General features: G+C 39.5%; 3 protein-coding genes and 1 long non-coding RNA gene across 9 annotated transcripts in view; 2 read left to right on the top strand and 2 right to left on the bottom strand.

The window, feature by feature from the left end:
- The window catches only part of LOC311038729 (C-C motif chemokine 20-like), a 125686-nt gene continuing 100116 nt past the window's right edge, over window positions 1–25570 (bottom strand). For both annotated transcript variants that reach the window (XR_014600077.1, XR_014600078.1), the window contains exon 5: window positions 1–78. The gene's annotated coding sequence lies outside the window, so the exon portion shown is untranslated. The remainder of the gene's footprint in view (window positions 79–25570) is intronic.
- Window positions 459–24948, bottom strand: LOC311039443 (C-C motif chemokine 20-like). The gene is made up of 4 exons (XM_084049325.1): window positions 24748–24948; window positions 2113–2215; window positions 1113–1187; window positions 459–568 (listed from the first exon to the last, which is right to left on the bottom strand). Exons 1-4 carry the CDS (start codon window positions 24842–24844, stop codon window positions 526–528), a joined length of 318 nt encoding a protein of 105 aa, XP_083905451.1. The 5' UTR covers window positions 24845–24948; the 3' UTR covers window positions 459–525.
- LOC311038803 lies at window positions 7982–23340 on the top strand. The gene is made up of 6 exons (XR_014600089.1): window positions 7982–8053; window positions 20749–20792; window positions 20944–21074; window positions 21926–22012; window positions 22107–22168; window positions 22269–23340. It is a non-coding gene; the product is annotated as an uncharacterized lncRNA (long non-coding RNA).
- Window positions 11703–18173, top strand: LOC311038903 (uncharacterized protein). 5 transcript variants are annotated; one of them, XR_014600102.1, is made up of 10 exons: window positions 11703–11785; window positions 13542–13607; window positions 13800–13944; window positions 14162–14357; window positions 14676–14763; window positions 15110–15226; window positions 15337–15479; window positions 15891–16045; window positions 16347–16439; window positions 16851–18173. XR_014600102.1 is itself a non-coding variant. In XM_084048532.1 (10 exons), exons 4-7 carry the CDS (start codon window positions 14267–14269, stop codon window positions 15376–15378), a joined length of 231 nt encoding a protein of 76 aa, XP_083904658.1. In that variant the 5' UTR covers window positions 11703–11785; window positions 13542–13607; window positions 13800–13944; window positions 14162–14266; the 3' UTR covers window positions 15379–15479; window positions 15891–16045; window positions 16347–16439; window positions 16851–18173. The 5 variants fall into 5 exon arrangements, 4 of the variants coding, with proteins under 4 accessions (XP_083904658.1, XP_083904656.1, XP_083904655.1 ...); XM_084048532.1 differs by having other exon boundaries at window positions 14162–14272; window positions 15359–15479; XM_084048530.1 differs by having other exon boundaries at window positions 14162–14272; window positions 15337–15459.

Here is a 25570-nt window from a genome sequence, read left to right as displayed (position 1 = left end):
GGTCACTTAATAAAAACATTTTCACATTCCATGCTTCTTTAATCAATCGAAGCTACAGTTTGTATGTATTAATAAATACTACATTTTCTGTTTATAAAACAGATCAAAACATTAATGGTAAAATGTATACATAGAAAAATATGTTATTTGGAGAGCTTGTGTCAAAGTTCAAATGACTATAGCACTTATTTCAACACGTAGGTCAGCTCATTCAGAGGTTAACGTTCATACCACATAAATAAGGCTCCTTCCTGTAGCTGGCGCGGGTTCGAGTCCGACCCGAGCTTTTTTACTGCATTGGTTCTCAAAGTGGGGTCCAGAGACCCCTAGGGGTCCTTGGAGGGTTACCAGGGGGTCCCATACAGCATCTCAAAAATCTTAACCACTTTACTTTTTACTTTTTACTCGTGCAACATAGTGAAAACACCCGATCTATAAGCTCACAATGTGTCGCATGGTACACAGTAAGTGATTACTATATACTACTGCAGGTAAACGATGGTCGGTGATTCTGCAGATACACAGCTACTGTAGTGCAGAGTAGCTTTTATCCTTTCTCTTCTTTTCACTGTAAGGAAACAGCAGAGAGAAAGAAATGTATTCAATAGGTGTTACATTAACGGCACACACACACACACACACGCGCGCGCGCACGCACGCACCCGCACCCGCACCCGCACACGCACACGCACAAGCACACACACACAAAAACACACACACACACACACACACACACACACACGCGCTCAGGCACAGGCACAAGCACACGCACACGCACACGCACACGCGCACGCACACGCGCACGCGCACACACACACACACACACACACACACACACACACACACACAAACAAACACGCACACACACAGATTAACTCAATACAACCGGGAAAGCATCTGTGTCATTTTAGATTTTAGCATTAACTATTCAAAAATAGCAGATATACAATATATATTTGTGTGTTTTTTAAAACAAATCTCTTCTGGGGGTGCCTGGCACAAAACATTTTCAGATGGGGGTCTGCAGCGGTCATATATACTATATATATCACTTGTATAGGTTAAATGCAAAAAGACAAAAAGAAAGAAAGACACACATGTCTTGTACTCACTCGACACAGCGCATTCTGCGAATAACCCAGTCCTTGGACGGGTCAGCGCACACGAAACCTCCCCGAGTGTGGAATCTGCATGAGACAGGAGAAGACCCATAACTGACCGCCCTTCCTCACACTGCAGTGTCCCTTGTTGTCTCCACTAACACTGCATGCCAGTCCAGTGCTTCTCAGAGTGGGGAAATGAGTTTGAAAATAGCCGGTCTACAAGCTCACACCGCGTTTCGCCGCATTGTGAGCTTGTAGTAGATCGGCTATTTTCAGAGAATCGTGAAATAAGGAAGGGGACTTGAGCCACAAATAGCAGATATACAAGCTCACAACGAGTCACAATGCGTTGTCAGCTTGTAGCTCAGATATTTTTGGCGAAGAGATTTGGTGTAGATGGAAAAAAGCAGTTTAAGTACAGAGCCAACTCAAGTCCAGCTTATTAAGTCTAGTGGGTTTAAAAGGAGTAGTTCACCCCCAAAAAATACTTATTTTTTATCAATTACACACCCCATGAAACATTGAATTCATGGAGATATATTTGTTTTTATCGCATTCCTAGGCCAATAATTTGCTAACCGGCGGTCTCTCCGGTAGGAGACACAAAGAGCCTACTTTGTGTCTCCTACCGGATACATTAGCTTCTCCTTATTATTATCATCAAATTATTGGCTCAGGAATGTTACAAAAACAAAAAAATCTTCAATCTTCAATTCAATGCTTCAAGGGGTGTGTAATTGATGGTTACATGTCGCCTTTCCGACATGTCGCCTTTCCGACGTTAACGAACCCTATACCTAACCCTCACCCTAACCCTAACCGCACGCGGAAGCCACTAGTCGGAGTGGCGAGATGTCGGCATGGAAGACGGTTACCGTAATTGATAAGAAATAAGTCATATTTTTGGGTGAACTCCTCCTTTAAGTGGTTATAGTTTGTCAGATGCTTTATCCTGAGTGGGCGTGACACAGCATACTGTGTGTGAACTGAGGATGATGTCATAACTCACATGACAGCATTGATGTCACAGGAGTTGTTGATGGTCTGCAGGGTGTAATCTGTCAGCCGGCCGCACCGCAGCGGCTGCCGCCGGTACCTCACACAACACTTTGCTGTGGAATGCACGTGTACAACATGCACACAGACACACCAGTCACGCGTGGGGGGAGAAGAGTGTAAGATGTGAGCAATGTTGTGTCACCGTGTACTATCAAAACTATATTTTGATAGTACTCATTGCTATAGAGCGTTTGTTCAGTAACAGGGGTCTTCCCGTCTCTCCAGCTCTTTAATAAACCGAAAATACATTTTCAGGTAGGTGACAACCTTTCAGCCAATCAGGAGAGAGTACCCATTTATCAGCTTAATTTTTTACAGTGTTACCACCTCCAATTTCACTTGTTTAATCTGTATCCTGACTGAGATCTCTATCCTGATTGGATAAAATTGGTATCCTAACTTGAACATGCATTTTCTGTTTACTAAAGAGCTGGAGACATGGAGACTCCTGTTACTGAACAAACACTCTATAGCAAGCAATGAGCACTATCAGAAAATAGAGATATTTAACACTTATTTTGACCAAAGAAAATCACTTATAGGCCTTTAAGAAAGAAATAAGCAATACACATTTCAATTGTTGAAAACACATGTTAAATCTAAGGCCACAGACCATGCATGAAAATAAATTGACTATTGCCTTAATTGGTTTGAACATTTGGGAAGCACGGTATTAGATTAGACATAATCGCTAACATGATAGCTAACCTCCAAACTAAATTGAGCTCGGCTATCAAATGAGTGTAGCAGTAATAATTAGTTACAATTGTGCAATGGGCACACATTTCCCATTGACCATGAAGCAAATCAATAAAAAACAACAACACCACTACCACGTGGAGCGGCGTGGCGCGATATATCAGCCTAATCGTTCCCTTTTGTGATTAAAGCGCCAAATTTGGCAGAAGTGTTGATTGATATATTGGGAACAAAACTGGATATTGGGCCATCACAAATTCTCACCCTGGTGGGCGTGGCAGCCATTTTTCAAAATGGCCACCAGCGGTTGATCAAATCTTCCTAGTTTTTGTCCTAGTAGGCCGAAATGTTGCTCAAGTATGTGAGTATGAAGGTGTGTGGGTGTGTTCATGTTAATTACCTAAAAGGGGGCGTTGCAATTGGAGTGGCCTAGATAACACATTTGGGAGAATTGTTCAAGTGGTAATACAAGCGGGACATTTGGTACAAATCATCTTTGGAGATCACGTTTCGATTAAGGAAACCGGGCCACTCATAAATCAAAGATGGCAGCCATTTCTTTTCAAGATGGCCACCAAAAGACTGTATTTTCATTTCTGCATATCTTTACCTATAATTATATGAGGTCAATTACTTTATCATCAATTTAAAAATAAATGGGACCCTAATTTCGCAAAACGCATATCATGGTGATTGAAAGAAGACTTTAAACTAACGACTGGAAGCATATAGTATTTATGACGATGTTTATTAAGGTAAGAAAATCAAGTCTAAAGTTCGTCAAAAACCCACCCACTTGAATGGAGAAAACATCTTTCTGACATCAGCAGGGCTAAAACAGCGAACCTACTGGCCATTCATATGAACTTTTACTTCCTATATAGACTATTTCAAAGCAGGAAGCTGGGCCCTTGGAGCCTGCAGTACTCAAGCACAGCTTGAGTACTGCAGGTACTGGTGTTAGGTGTGAAGATGAAGATAGAACAATGCTGTGTGGAGCTCAACCAAAGACAGTGTGTTGAGAAGATGGAAGGAGCACTTTGAGGAAACAGATGGAGGAACGTGTCAGGAGTTATTTGTAACAGAAGTATACCTGTGAGAGGGAAGATGTACAGTATAACACTGCAAAAATTGGATTTTAAGAAAGTAAAAAAATCCTCGATCCTAGCATATTAGTCTTATATTTTGTCCAAAAAGAAAAAATGTGCTTGTCAAAGAACATTTTTGCTTGTCAAACATGTTTCAAACAAGATTTTATTTTCTCATTTTAGGGAAATGTAACTTGCATTTTCTTAATAGGGAATTTAATCCATTTTTGAGCAATACTTAACCAGTAACAAGCTACAACAGTGGTTTGCATCATATCCCAGCGGAGGCACAAGATTATTTTTCCTTATTTTAAGAGTAAGACCAGTTGGAACAGATTCTCAATTTAAGAATTGTTTTATTTAATTCAACTGTCAATCTAATGCGACTTCATCACATAGAAATAACATGTTTCAGATCAAACAAACATGTTTCAGATCAAACCAACCATTTAACAAAGTGCACATTGGCTTTGGTAAAAGTGCAAGCTACACTTTAAAATCTGGGAACTATAAAACATTTCATTATCACATCTTAACAAAACTCGGCAACGCTGTGCATGCATGTTACTTTCAGATGAGATAAAAATAAAAAGTGATATAAAACAAAAAATAGAAGTTTGGGTGTTAGGGTTCAACTGGTCACATGCACACTACAGTTTCATTCCCACCCCTACATTAATTTAATTCAACAATCTGACATCACAGATAAAGACCATGTTTCAGATCGCTCAAACCATTTAACAAACAGTGCACATTGGTAAAAGTGCACGCTACACTTTACAATCTGGGAACTATAAAACCAGTCTTAAACTCTGCAGTAACGCTGTGTAGTTTTATGCATAATGTTATAGGTACTTATTGGACAAAAGAAAAAAGAATATAAAACAAAAAAATGTAAGTGATATCAAGCACGCTCTGTAGGCTTCAACTTGACACACTACAGCCCCCCCCCCCCCCCCCCCCACCCCCACCCACAGTACAGTACACACCAAAAAAAGAAATTAACATACAGGCAGGACAGTGTCATAAAAAAATAATAGTAAAATAAACAATAATAATAAAGAAACCACAACAGTCACCAGTCTCAATTTGGATCAACTCGCCATTGCAAAGAGGAGTGAGCTCTAATGGGGTTTTACACTGACAAGGGACATTCCATTCGTACAGGGGACCTGGGGAATTGCACGGTGCTGCAATGCTCGAACATGCTTTCAATGGCGCCGAAACAAAGGTGCAACCAAATCAAATGTTTATATACTATTTGTACAAGGCAGGAAGATGTATATGACCACAGGTTACAACACTGTTAGGATGAATTAATTATAAGGATAGTTCTTGTAGTTAGATTGCTGGTAGCAGGTTGCCCTGAGCGTCGTCGATCAGCAAAAAGACTGCAAAGGTCAACCCTGGTTATGTCGAATGGTGGGTTACATCAATAGTCTACAACTTTTCAATAAGAAGTTATAGATTTTTGAAATAGTTCAAAGTTAAGCTTTTCTCACAATTTTCAAAAATATTTTTTTTAAATTAAAAAACACGTTTTCAGACTCAAAAGAGGACGCTGAATCGAATGGGCTAGGTCTCGATTTTGTATGACCCTTAGAAAGTGGTTTAAACAAGCGTTAAAGTTTAGTAAACTTGAAGCTTTTTTCACAAACATATTATTATTTTATTTTGACCCCTCCACCCTCTTATTTATATGATATTGAGTCGAATGGTAGGTTACATCAATAGTCTAGAATTGTTTAATAAGAAGTTATAGATTTTTGAAATAGTTCAAAGTTTAGCTTTTCTCACATTTTTTTAAAATATTTTATTTTTAAATTAAAAAACACCTTTTCAGACTCAAAAAAAGACGCTGAATTGAATGGAATAGGTCTCGATTTTCTAGGACCTTGGGAAATACAAACGGTCACCAAAAAGATTGGACGTTGACTTTTGTATAAAAAACTGATTATGTTGAGCACAAAATCTGTAACTAATCGCTCCAGATATTTTTTTTAAATCCGAAACTTCTCTCAATCCATATTGAGAGTAAGCCGGATTTTTTGGCACCGGCCCTGATTTTTTCTGACACTGATAAAGCTCAAAGGTCAGCGAAAAGACTGCAAAGGTCAACCCCCGTTAAATTTTTAGAAATTGTATTTTTCTTCGAGACTCTGGCTTTAGACTAATGTGATGGCGCTGATTCCAAATATGCAAGTTTCTTTTTTCTCGGACAACAGGAAGTGCCTCAAAAGGCCACTTCTTGGTTGGTTTTAGGGTGTTCCAAGCCTGTGATTTCTCCGAAATATTTTTTTTCCAAATCTACACGTAAAATAATGCTAAAATTTGAAATAATCAAACCCTAATATCAAATCATGATTTAATTATCCCTTAATTGGCTATGGTTACGGCTTCGCTATCTCGCTCAATATCTCGAATACGATAAGGACTTAGGGTCCACTTTTTGGATATGTTGTAGAGCTGGCTGAGACGCACACTTGGATGTCTTGTTTGTCCCGTTACGACACATTTCTATTTCTGACTTTGTCCTTTGATATGGTCTTAAGATATAAGACTCTATGTGCCTTCTGAATGTGTAGGAGGTCAACTTAGGAGTGTCATACCGGGACAAACAAGACATCCACACGTGCGCCTTGGCGAGCTGTACAACATTATCCGAAAGGTGGATTCTAAAAATGCATCGATTTCGAGATATATCGCTTTATTGCGCGTAATAACTTGACATTTGACCCTAGCCAATTAAGGAGAATGGTAAGGCCGTGTCCGAGGAGAGTTATATGGGCGCGTTCGGGGCGACGCGCTGACCCAGAAACAGGTGTCCAATTTTGTTTTTACTCCTTTCAAACAGGTTTTCACTATTATCTCGGCCCCTAGGGGGCGCTGAAACAAACGGACAACGTATTATTGATCAGCTCTTCACCCCGGACGCGTCCATATAACTTTCCTCACACACAAACATGTGGTTCTGAAAATTAGGGTTATTGGGCTTCTTGAATAATTTGGCCACTAGGGGGCGCTGACACAATCGGACAACAGATTATTTATCAGCTCTTCAGCCCGGACGCGCCCATATAACTTTCCTCACACAGGGACATACGGTATGTATTTTTAATATTTTTTTTGAAAATTAAAAAAATAAAGTACAATAAAAAATTTAAATAAAATAAATGAAAAAAGTAATCGGAAAAACACGGCCCCCTCACGCATTAAGAGGGCAGGATGAGTCACCAGAACCAAGGACGGGTGTTTTTGATTAATCTAACATGGTTAAAATGGAGTTTGAAGTTACAATGGGTTTGTATAGGAAAGGGGCGTGTCTGATAAAATGAATATCAAATATCTAAATAATGAATCAAGCAACTTAAAAACTGTCTGGGTGGTTCACAAAGGCCTGAGTAGATGATAAAATGACAGAAAGTTTTTTTGAAAGTGAAATATCCCTTTTAAGTGTATTTATTTTTGGACATCACTTTACACAAGTGTATTCTAACATCACGTTTTGTGTGTGTGCTTTTGGTCCTGCTAAGTAAGGCTGTATTGTCTGAATTTTCATTATAATCAATGGGGAAAGCCTCGCTCCTGTTCAGTCCAATCAGATGTAGGGTCTGTCTACTGCATCCTCCTAACTCTATGACTGTATCCTGTATACAATTCAAAGGGCTTTGAATGGTATACAGGGCGTATACCATGCACCGTTTCCGTATCCGCCCAAACCTAGAACCGCACTCAGGGTTGCCAGATCTGCTCATTATAATTTCCCTGCAAGATTTTATTTGAAAATAGCCGATCTACAAGCTCACAACGCGTCGCATCGCGACGCGTTGTGAGCTTGTAGATCTGCTATTTTCAAATAGCTGATGTATGTGTCAAAGTGCTCATGTTGCCCATAGTCGCTTCTTTTGGGCTGGTTTTGGGCTGGTTTTCCCAGACCTGGTTGCTTGTTTCTCTCACAGAATCTGGCAACACTGACCGCACTACACATGCGCAGTTGATCACTGGAGAAGCGCGCGTAAGAAACAGGAAGAGAGAAGAACGGTCTTGTTGTTTTTCTGCAGCTCTAGTCTGCTCCGTTCATTCATTCAGAGTTGTTATGCTAAGGTAAGTTAACGTTCACTGTATATACTATATATTTAGCAAACGTTGTCTTTTGTCATATTCCTCATACTTTTGTTGCTTAAGTTTATGTCATCGATTTATTTAGCGAAGTTAGCGAGGGACTCTCGTCCTTCTTTGTTTACCCCAGAGACACGGCCCGCTGGACTCCGCCATGTTGAAACTACCCAGATAGCAAAATATGGTTATTCAACGTTGAATTATAGTGGTTAGGGTTGATTTTTGGTTACGATTGAAGACTGATGGTTTTTCAACATTGAATCACTGTTGTATTGCAGTGCAAAATTCAATGATTGAAATGCCAACATTGAATCAGCGTTTAATCTATGGTGCAAATTCAATGATTGAAATGCCAACATTGAATCAGCGTTTTATCTATGGTGCAAATTCAATGATTGAAATGCCAACATTGAATCAGCGTTTTATCTATGGTGCAAATTCAATGATTGAAATGCCAACATTGAATCAGCGTTTTATCTATGGTGCAAATTCAATGATTGAAATGCCAACATTGAATCAGCGTTTTATCTATGGTGCAAATTCAATGATTGAAATGCCAACATTGAATCAGCGTTTTATCTATGGTGCAAATTCAATGATTGAAATGCCAACATTGAATCAGCGTTTTATCTATGGTGCAAATTCAATGATTGAAATGCCAACATTGAATCAACGTTTTATCTATGGTGCAAAATTCAATGATTGAAATGCCAACACAGAATCAGCGTTTAATCTACACTGTAAAATCCAATAGCTATCTATACTTAAATAAATAAGTTAGCTTTACTCATTTGTTACAATACTAGGTTTAATCAAGTAACGTGTACTAAAAAATACAATTTACTTATTGTTATTAAGTAAAGACATCTTTGTTTACTTGCCCAGAATCAGTAACATTTAATTGCACTGTGTTTAGTACACTCTTAAAAATGCTGGGTTATTTCTATAAACACATTGCTGGGTTAATTTGGCTGGGTCATAATTATGGGTTATTTGGGTACTGTAAACTGATGGGTCAAAGGGGTTATTAGGGCTTCAATTGCAGTTGAACACCTGGTTATTTTTAACCCAGATGTTTGGGTTTGATGTCTTTATTCATTTTCCCACTTGTGAATCATTCTGATACCTTCTTTTTGTCACTTCTCACATGAAAACACAAGGTACGTAACCTATATTTTATCACTATATTTGACCTATATTCATATAATGAGGGGGATCATTATAGGGATCTGTATTAATTTTGATATGGTACAATACTGTGCAAAGTATACACTGTAACACATTTCTGTAATTTCTACAGTAAAAATGTACAGTAATTTACTGTTCTGTCATTTTACAATGTTTAACTGTATTTTGCAATGCATCATGGGAAAAAAATCATTACAGAAACTTGAACATCATCATCATTATCAGTTATTATCATCATTATTAATTGTATCCTTCATCTTCTTGTTTATGCCCCAAAATGACTGAAGAGCTGATCGATAATCCATTGTCCGATTGTTTCGGCGCACCCTAGGGGCCGAGACAATAGTGAAAAACTGTTTGAAAGGAGTAAAAACTAAATTGGACACCAAATTCTGGGTCAGCGCGTCGCCCCGAACGCGAACATGTAACTCCCCTAACACACAGCCTTACCGTTCTCCTTAATTGGCTAGGGTCCAATGTCAAGTTATTATATGCGCAATAAAGCAATATATCTCGATACGATACGTTTTTCGAATCCGCCTTTCGGATATGTTGTACAGCTTGCCAAGACGCACACGTGGATGTCTTGTTTGTCCCGGTACGACACTCCTAAGTTGACCTCCTACACTATCGGAAGGCACATAGAGTCTTAAACCTTAAGACCATACCAAAGGACAAAGTCAGAAAAAAAAATGTGCCCTACCGGGACAAACAAGACATCCACACGTGCGTCTCAGCCAGCTCTACAACATATCCAAAAAGTGGACCCTAAGTCCTTATCGTATTCGAGATATTGAGCGAGATAGCGAAGCCGTAACCATAGCCAATTAAGGGATAATTAAATCATGATTTGATATGAGGGTTTGATGATTTCAAATTTTAGCATTATTTTACATGTAGATTTGGAAAAAAAATATATCGGGGTTATCACAGGCCTGGAACACCCTAAAACCAACCAGAAAGTGGCCTTTTGAGGCACTTCCTGTTTTCCGAGAAAAATATAACTTACATATTTGGAATCAGCGTCATCACATTAGTCTAAAGCCAGAGTATCGAAGAAAAATACAATTTCTAAAAATGTAACGAGGGTTGACCTTTGCAGTCTTTTCGCTGAACTTTGAGCTTTATCAGTGTCTAAAAAAATCAAGGCTGGTGCCAAAAAATCCGGCTTACTCTCAATATGGATGGAGAGAAGTTTTAGATTTTTAAAAAATATCTGGAGCGATTAGTTCCAGATTTTGTGCTCAACAAAATCTGTTTTTTATTCAAAAGTCAACGTCCAATCTTTTTGGTGAGCTTTTGTATTTCCCAAGGTCATAGAAAATCGAGACCTATCCCATTCGATTCAGCGTCCTTTTCTAAGTCTGAAAAAGTTCTTTTTAATTTAAAAATAAAATATTTTTAAAAAATGTGAGAAAAGCTAGACTTTGAACTATTTCAAAAATCTTTAACTTCTTATTAAACAATTCTAGACTATTGTTTAACCTACCATTCAACTCTAAATCATCTAAATAAGAGGGTTGAAGGGTCAAAATAAAATAATAATAATAATAATATGTTTGTGAAAAAAGTTTCAAGTTTATGAAACTTTAACGCTTGTTTAAGCCACTTTTTAAGGGTCATACAAAATCAAAACCTAGCCCATTCAATTCAGCGTCCTCTTCTGAGTCTGAAAACATGTTTTTTAATTAAAACAAAATATTTTAGAAAAATGTGAGAAAAGCTAAACTTTGAACTATTTCAAAAATCTATAACTTCTTATTGCAGATCGGCTATTTTCTTTTTTTCTCTCTTTCTTATATTATTTGACAATTTGGCCAATGTTTGACCAGTTTATAGTATAGTTTGTTGATTACTTGTATTACAGTCTTTTTCTTTGATTTGTTTTCATTTATTTTTTAAGGTATTAAAATTATTACTTAAATTGTCAGGGTCTCGACCCACAGGTTGAGAACCGCAGACATCCTTCATGCACAAGGCGGACAGTGTTGCCAGATTTTGCGATAGAAATAAGCAACCAGGTCTATGGAAATTAGCCCAAAAGAAGCAACTATGACTAATTGAAAATAGCCAATCTACAAGCTCACAACGGGTTGCGATGCGACGCGCTGTGAGCTTGTAGATCTGCTATTTTAAAACAAAACTCTTATCTGGAGGAAAATGTGAAAAATTAGGAATATTTTTGAAACATTTTAATACGAATCTTGTATTGGGGGTCCCCCCTGGCATAACATGTGTTCAGATGGGGGTCCGTTGAATGGATAATAGCCTACATATTAATCTGGGGGTCCTTGACATGAAAATGTTTGAGAACCACCACTGGTTTAAACGACATTAAGGAAGCAAGCCCAAAAAACTTCACAGAAAAAGAAGCCCAAAGTCGCTTATAATAAGCGGATATGGCAACACTGAAGGCGGAGCTTGTTAGTTTTCAAATCATCAACACCGGAAGGCAGAGGAAACGGCTGTTGGCTGAGAGATTTCTTTTTCAAACCGGGGTGCTTTCGTGTTTACTGTACTAGATAACAGGTAAGTTTAATGAGTTTATGGAATTAAAATATTATCCAAACACGGTCGTACACGGTTACATGAACTAACACGTTCATGTAACCGTGCACGACCGAGTTTTAGCCATGGTTCACACGACGCTCGTCCTTTCACGAGCCTCATGGCCGGAATTTCAACCTGTTTTTTGCACTTTCAACCCGTACATCAACATAAATATTCATACTTCAACTATAAAGTGCTTACCGCACGGCCACGGATGTTACAATTTTAATCGGGTGTGTCTAAGTACCCGCATCTTCCGTATTGTTGAATAAAATATATTTTAATCCGATCGGTGGCCATTTTCTCATAGTTGTAATGCATGTGTATAATGTAATACACCTCCCAACCGACGGTCGCGTAGTTTAAAGCATACAGAAAACTCGGAGAAAATGGCCACCGATCGGATTAAAATTACTTTTATTGAACAATACAGGAGGTACGGATACTTAAACCCTCCCGATTCAAATTGTAACATCCTTGGCCCTGGGCTAAGTGCTTTATATTTGAAATTTGAACGTTTATGTAGATGTATGGGTTGTAAATGTAGAAAACGTCATGATATGATCATGTTTCAGGACTTAGCTCTTAAAAGAGAGCTAATGTTGGCCACATATCCCTTTGGTGAGGCCACATTTGTTTTGACTGTAATTATTATTTTATATATGAATCTTGTTTTTAACCTACAGTAAAAAGTAAAATAATTTAATTAAGAGACAGAGAGTACCAATGGATCCTTAAGGAGAATAAATGAACATTGAGGATTTTAGTGTGCAGACAAATTTGGTAGTCCGTTTTTTAACTTAAGTTTTGTTTTGCAGACAGTAGCTAACAAAAGCAGGTAATGTTTATCAGTGGTTCTCAAAGTGGGCTCCAGGGACCCTCAGGGGTCATTGGGGGGTTTCCATGTGGTTCCCAGCTAAATGAGATTATATAGCATGAAACTCAGTTTAACCACTTAAACCCTATAAATTGCCTATTTGAAAATGGCAGATCCACAAGCTCACAGTGCATGGTGATGCGTTGTGAGGGTGTAGATCAGCTATTAAAAAACAGTATAAACAACATTTGTGGAATATTTTTGAAACACTTTTGTAAATCTTGAGTCCTTAGCCAAGTACATACTAATTAGGGGGTCCTTGACATGAACATGTTTGAGAACCACTGATTTCATTTGTATAACATGAGTTCATTAATCAGTATGCATTGTGAAACACTTTGCCAAGTTCATCAGAAGAACTGATTATCACACACCTTCAATTAACCCATTAAGACCTGAGGCCGATTCTACAAAATGTCTTCTAAATGTATTTGTTTTTAACTTGTGTTATTATGTCAGTGGTTCTCAAACTTTTTCATGTCAAGGACCCCAAAATGTATATGTATTTGGCCACAGACCCTCATCTCAAAATATTTTGTTCTAGGGACCCCCAGAAACAAAGATTTGAGTTACAAATGTTCGTTAAAAATTCAAAGATTTGCACACATTTTCAAGATTTTTCTAAAATAACAGATCTACAAGCTCGTAGCGCAGCACTCGGTGCCACGCTATGAGCTTGTATATCTGCTGTTTTTGAGTAGCCAAAGTGTAAAATAATGCTTTTTAGGTCAAATCTAAAAATGACACAGAATCGAATGCACTTAAAAAGCGCATAACCATTCAGTGTTCAATTCAGGGATTTGAATCGTCATATATTTGTAACAATGATTACTGTCTCATTTCATCGTTCTTTGACAGGCCATCTAATGTCACCAAGAAAGCCCTTGCCTTAATTTGGATGGTACTACAGTTGGCAGTGGCTATGTAAGTCATCAATCAATCAACACATAAAGGAGAACACTCCATACACACACACACACCTAAAAGAAATGTGCTCAAAGTTTTTCCTAGTGCAGTCACACGCACATTTTTGGATTGCTCCTTAAAATCCCATGTAACCATCTTCATGGTTTACGCCAGGCAAATTTAAGCTGAACCTAATTGTCTCTTTTACAGGCAGCTTGGTACACACCTGGCCGGGGAAAAAAACCTGCTACAGACTTCCTGGAGGAGCGATTGAGGAACACCAGGAAGCGCATGAGAAGGCTGAAACGACCACACCACCAAGAACCAGAGGAACAGACCGTCCCTAGTACACCAGGTAATACTAATAACCAATGTTAATTATCCCCACCAGGCTAGATTGGACAGATGCAAGGGATTATATTTGCGGTCCCATGACTCTTCTGTCCATCATCTTCTAAAAACTAGTCTCAGGCACCGCTGGACCGATTGGCGACTTTTCACACACTCCAAGTAGGCCAGAACCTCAAATACTTGAAATCAGCTATAATGAATCTGTACTTATCATTCAACAGAATCTGATGTGCCTCCTGAAAAACTTATTGAAATGGTTGAATGGATGAAGGTCAGTAGGTGTCCAGTGTCCCAGGTTGAGGACTACATGAATCAAACATCTCTACATGGAGGCAAGTGGATTCGCAGCAATGGAACTAAAGGCCTACCGGAAATATTGGCGTATAGTTCCCTAGGCTTGTAGACAATCCTGGCATGGTAATACATTATTTTGCTATTGCAGTTTTGCCTATTTGAATGATACTCTATTTGACTGATACTCTGCAATGCACTACAAGTTTATGTTTAACCACCTAGACCCTACAATATATACTTTGTAGACAGGAGTCCACAGGGTTCTACTTGGTCCACTCATTTTTTCTCAAACTGTTGTCACACAATGGTGTGTTTATCAAAGAGCTTATCTACAATACCCTACTGCTTGCATACACTCTTATAAGTAGACTCATAAGTGATTTTATTTTAATTTTCTCATTTTACAATTGTTTATATAATGTTATGTTCTCTTCTGTGTAGACCCAATCCTTCGATCTCCTAATCTCTCCACCTGGTGTGGAGAATTTGATTTGTGGGATTCCTCAAGAGGAAGAACTGCACACTTCAGGTGGGGGGTTCATTTAACATAATGGTTAAATAAACAATAATGAACTGTAACTATGTTTCTTAGCAGGTGCTGAGGTTATGAGTTGGGTCTCTTGGATTCTTTCCTGCTTTCTTCACTGTCCTCTGGTCATAGAGATGCTGAAGGGCAGAGCGCTTAGACCCCAAGGCGGTTACCCTCGGCACAACTTTGGGGTTTCACATAATGATATCTGGGTGGTTTTCTATCAGCTGACATGAAAAGCATTCTCTGACCGGGTCAGCCTGTGACTGAGCACTTGGTGTTCAGATAAAACTTGTATTCTGACCATGTGACATTGGTGTAAAATCACTCCTCTGTGTTTGTATAGGTGCACAACACATGCAGTTTGAGTCAGCCTGGGCCCTGACCAGAATCCCCTCAGCTACCTTCCTGCCAACACGCACTGTGCCCATCTTCATCTGCCTACAAGGACATCCGGGAACAGGTTAGTTATCTACAAGCTCGTAGATCGGCCATTTTCGGCTAAAGTTGTCTGTAGAATAGGGATGCTATTGTTCAAGTGGTTTGTATAAAGAAACAATGATCTTATCACAGAGATTTGGCCGACCCCCTGTAGCAACTCTGAAGACCCCCTAGGAGTCCCGGACCCCCTGTTGAAGACCCCTGCCCTGTTATGGCTGACTCATGGTGACATGAGCGTGGCATGGGGGATCTCCTGTAAGCCAATTTTAATATAGGTAATTGTCTGATCACAGTTATGAGAAAAAGCGTTCATCTGTATACATTTATCTATTGAAGAATAGTGAAAATAGCAGATCTACAAGCTCGCAACATCTCGCAAAGTGATGTGTTGTGAACATGTAGGTCGGCTACTCTCACTATTTTTCAATATTTTTAAATGCCTGGCCTGTTCTGGCCATATTACATAATGGTATTATTGGCCCCGGTCATTGTCAGTCATTTCTTTTTTGTTTACAAAGCCTAAAAGTCGGAACCGAAATGTAATTCGTCCAATGTTTAATGCCAAAACGGTTACATTGTTGATCATAATTATTTGTATGACAATTAACCAAATGTTTTCCTAATTTACACACTTTTTCAAATGTATTTAGTCACTGTATTTTGTTCTGTGGTTTGCTGTGTTGTAGGCTTATGCTGAGTTTAACAGGATCGCCACCACACACCTAGAGACAGACTTCTTTGATGCTCTGGATCGCTATACACCACAATTGGTCACTATCTTAAAGTCCAAGAAAGGTGCCATTAGAGAGAAATTATCCGGAATTGTGCAGCAAATTGATGGGTAAGTCTACAACATGCTTCTTATATTTGTAATTATCATGACTAAGTTTATGTACAACCTATTACCCCAAATAGTACTTATGCTTCCCGGCTGTATTACAGAGTGTTAAAGTATTGCTAACTATTGATTGTTGTTGATAACTAAATGCTGTGGATTGTACTATTTTTAAATCACATCTCCAATCAGCAACTGCTCTCTGCAACTGTTCATCAAACATATATTGTGGTGTTTCATGCTGTAACTGTACTGTAACTTGTGATGGTCAGATCTTGAACTTTATTTGTTCATTATCCACTTGTAGAAACCCGACGTGACCGCGCTGGGTAGGCTTGTTCTCCGAGGCCTCCTTCTTCTGCTTGGAGATGACCACAGCAGTTTCTACACCACTGTCTTGGTAAGTTCTCATAGTTACACCTTAAAGGTCCAGTGAAATTACATTTTCGTTAATTTTATTTTGAAGTTTCAGTCTGAAACGGCCTTGCAAACCAATCAGAAGGTTCAATCCCTTCAGGCTATAGCACGGTGGAATCTCACTCACATGGTGTGCAGTGTAAGTGTTTGTAGCCTGCACTCACACGTTGCTCAAGGGAGAGAGAGATGGCCACTATGCAGAATGTTTGTTACCGAGTTGCTTATTTCTAGCCTAAAATGTTTTCAGATACATATTTTACTGTGCTGTTTACCATGAGTAATATACTGTCAAAAACAGTAGGCCAACCAATGTTGATAAAACTTCTCAATGCAGATGTGTGTGAAGTGTCTACATTTCCCTGTTGTAATGTTGTTTTTGTTTGGTTCTGTACAGGACTGTGACAGCGAAAGTGAAGACGCCTGGGCAGAGGTATCGGTCGGATTGCTGACTGTGAGCAGTGAAGATTCACCTCCCTCAGATGGTGTCGACCTTCAGCCAGTGTCAACAGCCATCATCCTTGAAGGAGGTATTGTGATGGATAATTTCCATAACCTCCCTCAAGCACCGTGCCTGCTGTTTAGCCTGACGTATGCACTCAATTTGAAGTACCCTAATGATATGAAGAACATATTGAACTTTATTCAAAGAGTGATGCTTGGCTTGGGAAAGGAAAAAACTACCCCCCAAACTGCAAAGTCTTAAAAACCTCCTGTCATTTTAGAAAGATTGTATAGTGGATAACTGGTAGGCAGGTTGTCCTCAGCCCTCCTTTGTGACAGTAGACTAAAATGCATGCATTTTATTTTTCTCATGCATGAGAAAATGTTGTAAAGTGATAGGAGTTCTAAATGAAGCCACTTTTATTCATTTTAAGTACTTTAGAGCTGCAAATTATTAAGACTTTGAATGTAATACCATTAAGTAAAAGTAAGGCACTTTTTTGAAATTGACAAGTGTTCACTTGTTCATGTGTGAAATAATGTACTCTTTCAAACTGTAATGGGGCTGTCCACACTAAGCATATCACTTTTGTCAATCCTATCGTTGTAGAATTATTTAGTTTAAATACAGTGCAGACATGATCATTTCAGTGGGCAGTTGCTCATGTCTTCCAGAGTTCCAGCAAATCACTCATATTGTCATCATCAACACAGATACTGTTCGTCTTTAGTGGTGTTGAACAGGAGGAGAAGGATGGAGGGGCTACAATTGCAGTAGCAACACAGAAATGTGTGAGAAATTAATTAGCATAAAGAGGCTCACAATCATTGGCTACTCTAAATTCTATAAAATAAAATAAATTAAAAATGTGTATATATAGTGCTTGGTGTGGATGGCCCGTTAGGCTTTATTAATTAAGCCATTTGTATTACTAGAGCACTTGTCAGTGTGTTTTGTCAGACCGTTGGTTTAGTCTGCAAAGTTAGTACACGTTTGGTCATTATAAGCCATGTTGGGTATTGTTTTTGTGGAATCGCTTGTAAATAATGGTGGTTTGATTTGTAATTTAAACTTGCAGATCAATTATTTTCAAATAGCATTTTTATATAGGTGTAAAGTGCTCATGTGGCATATATTCACTTACAAAATATCCAAATGCTTGCAGACATTTTCACGATTTCTTTCATAAATAGCAGATCTACAATCTTCTATATGTTATATATTTCATCTGTTAAATCATAAAAACAATGCTTAAAGCAGTTCAAAGCAGGTCTAAATGCCTTGGTTCAATAAATGTGAAGATTCAAATCATATTGTCTGTCTTTATTTTTATATTTTCACATTTTGGGAAATGTAAGGTAATTTTGAACAAGATGTAGCCTTACAGTATATCAGCATACACATAATTTAAAATGTACATGCAGATTACCATTAGGTTGTTTGATGATCAGGATCAATATTGATTTCTAACATGATTAAGTATAATCAATTTATAAATTAAATCAGTGTTCGATTCCTGATGTTGATTCAACATAAAATCAACTAAAATGTGCATGCAGATTACCATTTAGATGATGGTTGAATCAATGTTGATTCCTAATGTTGATTCAACATTAAATCAACTAAAATGTGCATGCAGATTACCATTTAGATGATGGTTGAATCAATATTGATTCATAACGTTGATTCAACATAAAATCAGCGTGCAGAATACCATTTGGATGATGGTTGAATCAACGTTGATATAGTGTTAGTTAGTGGTTGAAACACAGACGTTGAATCAACAAAGATTAGGGTTGCGATTTCAGTACAGTTTCAACGTTGAGATCGAACGTTGATTCAACCGTTATGGCCGCCTATTTTTCAACGTTGATTCACCCATATTTTGCTATCTGGGTAGTGTTCGGTACAAACGTATTTACACACAATTACAATATTATTGTATCCAAGTGATGTTTAAAGCAGGGGTCTTCAACAGGGGGTCCTCAGAGTTACTACCCAGGGGCCGCCAAATCTGTGTGTGTGTTATATATTTATTTTTTACATTAACCACTTGAACCCTAGCATCCCTTTTCTGAGGGTAACCAAAAATAGCAGATCTAGAAAAATAGCAGATCTACAAGCTCACAGTGAGCTTGTAGATCGGCTATTTTTGGCAAAAAGGTTTGGTCTAGAGGGGGTAAAAAGAGCAGACCAAGTTGAAAAAAAAGTTTAATCTGAAATACAATTTTATACAATATAGAGGGGGTCCCTGCTCCATCTCTCTCTCAGCTAGGGGTCTTTGGAAAACGTTGAAGACCTCTGGTTTAAAGCATCTATTTACTACTTTACTTTAGCCATATTTTATGTTTGTCATACAACTGTGTTGTTTAAAAAATGTTTAAAAAATGTTCATCTACAAGCTGACAACATGCTTTGTGATCTTGTAGATGTTCAGAAAATCGCTTTTATAAGAATATTATTTATAATAAATGTATTCAATTAAATGTTGCACCCCTGTGGGTTAGAAAAGCTAAACTGGCCTAGGGCAGTGGTTACCAAACTGGGGGTCCCAAGAAGATTATCTTAATGTTTTTCTCACTCAACAGTAAACAAACCAACATACAGTGTAAGTGCATACACTATACAGGGTATCTGCACATTTATAAAGAGACAACTTAAGAACTTATAAGACCTTTTTAATCCCTCTAAAACAGGGGCTTTCAACCAGTGGTCCGGGGACCACCAGTGGTCCTTGAGGGGGTTCCAGGGGGTCCCCAGGCAAATGAATAGTTAGCAACCAAATTGACCCTTATATGTCTGTAACTCTGAGTGTACAAATGGAACCAAATGGACCCGTTAGGGTCCATTTGGTTCCATTTGTACACTCTCAGAGTTAAATGAACACTGATGATGGTGATACAGTGTAGATTGGGACCCCCTAAAAAATCTAAATGGTTGAGTCCCTGGCATATATTTTCAAATGGGGGTCCCAGGGCTAATATTTGTCAATTTGGGGGTCCTTGATGCGAAAAAGGTTGAAAACCACTGCTCTAAAATATAAATGGACACACAACAAACAATACTACAAAACATGGTCAAACATTGGCCACATTGTCAAATATTACCTAAGAAATAGGCGCACATTGTGAAAATAGAAGATCTACAAGCTCACATCACAACGCCTCGCGATTGTGAGCTTGTAGATCTGCTATTTTCACAAGCCCGCGGACCCCCATTTGAAAAGATATGCCAGCTAGGGAGTCCCATAAGAGAAGATTTTTACGTCTCTAGCAGTGATTCTTTTAATTTCAAGGACCCCCAGTTTGACATGCATTAGGCTACGGACCCCTATTTAATGGCATTTCTATCTCCGGGACCCCAATTTATATTGTAAAATCTATGTTAATTTAACCATAAGCCATAAGGGTCAATTTGGTTCCTAACTATCCATCATTTAGCTCGGTACCCCCTGGATCTCCCTCGAGGACCCCTGGGGGTCCCGAATTATCATTGTACCAACAATTAATGCGGTAGGGTTAGACAGTGGCACGTTGTGAGGGTGTAGGCTGGCCATTATTGAGAATGTTGTCCAAAATAGGGACACCAGGTTGAAAACAGACTATTATTATTATTAGTAGTAGTAGTAATTATTATAGATTGTGGCTTATGTTGTTTGTATATTTGGCTGTTTGTCTTGACTGCAAGGCCCTTTGCTACTGTCTTGTCTAGCCTCATTTATGCCAGTGGTTGCCAGTGGTTATTTGTCTAATTCCTTTTTTTACTATTACTTAGTTATTTCTAATTGGCGTCTAGACATTACCAAACATTGTTTCTAATGTATATTATCCTTTTATCCCTTACCTCATAGAGCACTACAATGTTGCAGGACAGATATGCAGCCAGTGGAGCTAAGTGAGTAAGCTACTACTCATGTTAACACACCACTGATACCTGGCAGACAAATGACAAACATCTGACACACTTCAGTTTCTGCTATTAGAAACGTAATGCCAGGTTACACTTTTAAATTGTAATTGTTTATTTTTGTTATGTTTTCTGGCAGTCTGGCAGAGTCAACTGAGAGCCTAAGACCAGACCCAACAAGAAGGATGTTTCCCAGGTCTTGGACCTTGAATAACAACCCAGATGGGCCTTCATTGACTCATTGACCCCTGCTTCAGAGAACTGGAACATGTAAGCAAATGTATTCCTTTGAAGTAGGCCTGCATGTGCTTCCTTCAGTCAGTTGAATATTAAGAACACTAAGTATATTTTATTGTAGGACTAGTGCTCATGATGCACACCAGCAAATAGTTATTGATGGGGATGGGGTGGCGACTGTTGACGAATACAAGTATTTGGGTACAACGATTGATTCCAAGCTGACATGGAATTCCTACACTAATGCCATCTATAAGAAAGGTCAGCAGAGGCTGCATTTTATGCACAGACTGAGACAGTATAATGTGCAAAAAAGTGTAATGGTGCTCTTCCATCGATCCTTCGTGGAGAGTGCACTGACTTTCTGTTTTGTTTCCTGGTATGGCTCACTATCATTGGTTAATAAGAACAAACTCCATAAAATCATCAATGTATCCAGCAAGATAGCTGGGGTACGACATGAGAGTATAGCAGCAATGTATGAGACCCGGGTGCTTAGGAAGGGGAGAGCTATTGCTTGGGATAGAACGCACCCGTTATACAGTCAATACCACCTTTTACCATCAGGACGACGGTACACAGTGCCAATGTTGCAGGCTAGGGCTTCAAGATCATTTGTCCCTATAGGACTCCTGAACAAACAGGCCCCATCTCAGTTCTGTGCATACAATGTAATGTGATGCCTCTTGAATCATGACTGGTGGCCTTTTCCAGTTTGTATGTATTTTGTATTTATGTTATGTGTTTGTGATTTTTTTGTATCCTGATGGCACAAAAATGTTGTCTCTCTGTGATCTCTCTCTAGTTATGGATGAACACCGGTAGATCCTCGTTGGAGGAATGTGAACTGACCTGCTCTCTCTCTTTATCTGTCTGTGTCATAGGATGAACTCTGACGAATCCTCGATTGACGGAACTCCTACTTTGTACCCAAAGTGATCCGCTGTGGGACCTTAAGCAGCTGGACAAAGGTACAGTAATTACTGTTTCTGACGGAGTATCTCATGAAAGTATACGCTTGTTTAAATAACTGGCTGCTGTAAATTAATGTTTTTAACTTTGCAGCCCGCCTGACATGTCTCCACCACATGAAGTTAGGACATACATGCTCTGCTCACATCCTTGAGGTAAGAAATGTGCATATATGGCAATTTTCATATTTGACTATAAGATTCAGAATGCAACGCATACATTTTTTGTGATTTTTTCTGTTTGTGTTTGTGTCAGTCTGCAGAAGACCCCAACACCTTTCTTCAGGCAAGACCACTCCACTCAGCCCTGCCGTCTGTGAAACCATCTGCACATGCCATTGGAGCCATGCCTGTATTGACCTTCCCAAAAGATGACACCTTTTTTATCCAGGGGGAGGCAGTATTGTGACCAGGATTACTACATGTTTTTGTGAGGGTACCTACCCTAGGAGACACGGGGAGAACATGCAAACTCCACACAGAAAGGCCCCTTCGCCAACCCCACCTAGGGGGTGGGCACTGATGACTCGGAGGAGAGGACACGCCCACAGCATCAACTGCGGGAATCGAACCCAGGACCTTCTAGCTGTGAGGCGACAGCACTACCAACTGCGCCACCGTGCTCCCCCCAAAAGAGGACACCTATGCCAGCATGATGTATCTCATGGCGAGTGATTACACCGTTCACCTCACATACCCCAAGTGGAACATGACTCATAGAAAAAGACCAAACGCCACCAGTTCAGTTCCTTGATGTTGCTGTAATACGGTTAGTTGATTACTCAGGTTAGTCACCAACAGAGCTTGGTACTGCTTTATTACCGCCAAGACGTCTTGGTAACAATTATTCTTCAACTGATGGACCCTGTGAAGTAAGGATCAGTTATGCCTCTCCCTCAAAGCACTTTATATATACATTGTATTGTCACGCTGGATGGTTTTTAGAATTGAATGTTTCCAGTTGAGTGTCCAGACTTGAGTGTCTGCTGTGTAAAGTGTGAAGTCCTCCCCCTGCCCAACTTTGCAGTGGTTCTCAAACTTATTCCAGTCCAGGATCCCCAAATTAATATTTGGCTTTGGACCCCCCTCTGAAAATAATCTGTGCCGCTGGGCCTCCCCATACACAATTTGGGTTGTTAAAATTATATCATGGGTTAAAGTAGTAAAACTGACATTGAGGCTATGTCAACAAATGTTCAGCAGGACCTCCTCAAATCCTTTCATGGACTCCTGGGGGTCCCTGCGTGGACCCCACTTTGAGAACCACTATTTTATAGCATGTGGGCCTGAGCTGCTTTATAAAAGAAAATAAATGCTGAAAATAAGAATGCTTCTGGTGTCTTAATTTAAGACTTTTCATTCTATTATTTTGAAGGAATTGCTTCTTATTGTAAGAGTTTTGGGGCTTATTATTATTCTCAGATTTAAGGAAAAAATCCTCAGAATCGGCTTAATAAAGAGAACAAAAATACCACATTTAAGCATATCTTTCTTAAATAACAAAGTATTCATTGCTTGTATTAAGCAGAACTTGCTTTAGATGTAGGCATTTTTGTCTAGTTTTAAGCACCAGTATGCTCTTTCAGTGGCTAGACTTTGTTTCTAGTTTTAAGAATTCTAGTATAGAATAAAATGCTTACCCCATTGGCAGTTTTTTTTGCTTGATATAAAGAAATATGTCTCAATTTAAAAATATTTTGCTTGTTTTAATTTGGCCATTTTTTGCAGTGAAGACGGGAGGGGGACCAGCCATGATGCTGTACGGCTTGGAAACGGTGGCACTGACAAAAAGACAGGAGGTGGAGGTGGCAGAATTGAGGATGCTACGATTCTCATTAGGAGTGACAAGGAAGGACATCATCAGAAATGATTACATTAGAGGATCAGCCCAGGTGACAAGGTTTAGGGATAAAGCGAGAGAGGCAAGGTTGAGATGGTTTGGACATGTGCAAAGGAGGGATGAGGGGTACATTGGGAAAAGGATGCTGAAGATTTAGCTGCCAGAGGAGAAGAGGAAGGCCAAAGCGGAGGTTTAAGGATGCGTTGAGAGACGACATGCAGGTGGCTGGATTCAATGAGGAAGACACAGAACCAGATTTTGTTTTGCTTTAATTCCTAAGTTTGACTGTGAGCACAGTTGTAGGGCGTGTTTCTGAAAAGTTTTAATTTAGATGCTTATAAATGGTAACTCCTGTTTGAAAATGTTCAAAAACATACTATGGGAGGGCTATTTGGTGATCTGGTGATTGACCTCAAATGATTATAGGCAAAGATATGCAAAAATGCAAAAACAAATTTTGGCGGCCATCTTGAAAGAAGGCTGCCATCTTTGATTTAAGAGTGGCCTGGTTTCCTAAATCAAATGTGATCTCCAAAGATGATTTGTACCAAATGTCCCGCTTGTATTACCATTTGAACAATTCTCCCAAAATGTTGCTGTTATCTAGGCCACTCCCATTGCAACGCCCCCTTTTAGGCAATTAGCATGAAAACACCCACACACCTTCATACTCACATACTTGAGCAACATTTCGGCCTACTAGGACAAAAATTAGGAAGATTTGATCAACCGCTGGTGGCCATTTTGAAAAATTGCTGCCACGCCCACCAGGGTGAGAATTTGTGATGGCCCAATATCCAGATTTGTTCCCAATATATCAATCAACACCTCTACCAAATTTGGCGCTTTAATCACAAAAGGGAACGATTGTCGCGCTACGCCGCCGCACTATCACCTGATTGTGTGCTGGTGATGAGGCCAGAGAGGATGAGGAGGACGCTCACAGCTGCCAGGAGTCTGGTCTTGGCTCCACAATTGGTGGGCTTGCCCATGTCTCTGTGTGTGAGGGTCTGTGCCGGTGTGTGAGTGTGTCAGGTTTCTCTCTTACAAAGCTTCCAGGGCCCAAAGTGTCTGTGTGTGTGTGTGTGTGTGTGTGTGTGTGTGTGTGTGTGTGTGTGTGTGTGTGTGTGTGTGTGTGTGTGTGTGTGTGTGTGTGTGTGTGTGTGTGTGTGTGTGTGTGTGTGTGTGTGTGTGTGGGTGTGTGTGTGGGTGTGCAGAGACAGCCTCTACCAGTTCCTTAAGGAGGTCGTAGCTGGGGTTTTCCCTAGCAGGACAGGATTGCGTAATGCCATGTTTGGAGTGATGCAGATCAAAACGAATGGCCTGACAGAGATGGAAAAAAAGTTTATCCCATATCACATCAGATGTGGGATGGTTGTGTGCTGTAATCTTGTAAAGGAATGCATTTTGGAATAAGGCTTGTAATAAGTGTGGGTGTGTGTGTGTGTGTGTGTGTGTGTGTGTGTGTGTGTGTGTGTGTGTGTGTGTGTGTGTGTGTGTGTGTGTGTGTGTGTGTGTGTGTGTGTGTGTGTGTGTGTGTGTGTGTGTGTGTGTGTGTGTGTGTAAAATAGCAAATGGATTATATATATAGCGCTTTTATCCAAAGCGCTTTTACACAGATTGTGCATTACATTCACCCATTCACACACACATTCATACACCGACGGAGGAAACCATGCAATGCACCAACCTGCTCATCCGGAGCAATCAGGGGTTCA

Source organism: Gymnoscopelus microlampas (assembly GCF_963454915.1).
Source record: "Gymnoscopelus microlampas genome assembly, chromosome: 22".
NCBI lineage: Eukaryota > Metazoa > Chordata > Actinopteri > Myctophiformes > Myctophidae > Gymnoscopelus > Gymnoscopelus microlampas.
This window is presented reverse-complemented; position numbering and strand designations above follow the sequence as displayed.

Excerpts from the sequence above, each read along its gene's own strand:
- LOC311038903 (XM_084048529.1), top strand. Across the intron at positions 14,764-15,109 it reads GGAAGAACTGCACACTTCAG|GTGCACAACACATGCAGTTT; the intron begins GTGGGGGGTTCA and ends GTGTTTGTATAG. Across the intron at positions 15,227-15,336 it reads ACAAGGACATCCGGGAACAG|AGATTTGGCCGACCCCCTGT; the intron begins GTTAGTTATCTA and ends ATCTTATCACAG.
- LOC311039443 (XM_084049325.1), bottom strand. The coding sequence starts at position 24,844 with ATGGGCAAGCCCACCAATTGTGGAGCCAAGACCAGACTCCTGGCAGCT. Across the intron at positions 1,188-2,112 it reads TGTGACATCAATGCTGTCAT|ATTCCACACTCGGGGAGGTT; the intron begins GTGAGTTATGAC and ends TGTCTCATGCAG. Across the intron at positions 569-1,112 it reads CGCAGAATGCGCTGTGTCGA|TGAAAAGAAGAGAAAGGATA; the intron begins GTGAGTACAAGA and ends GTTTCCTTACAG.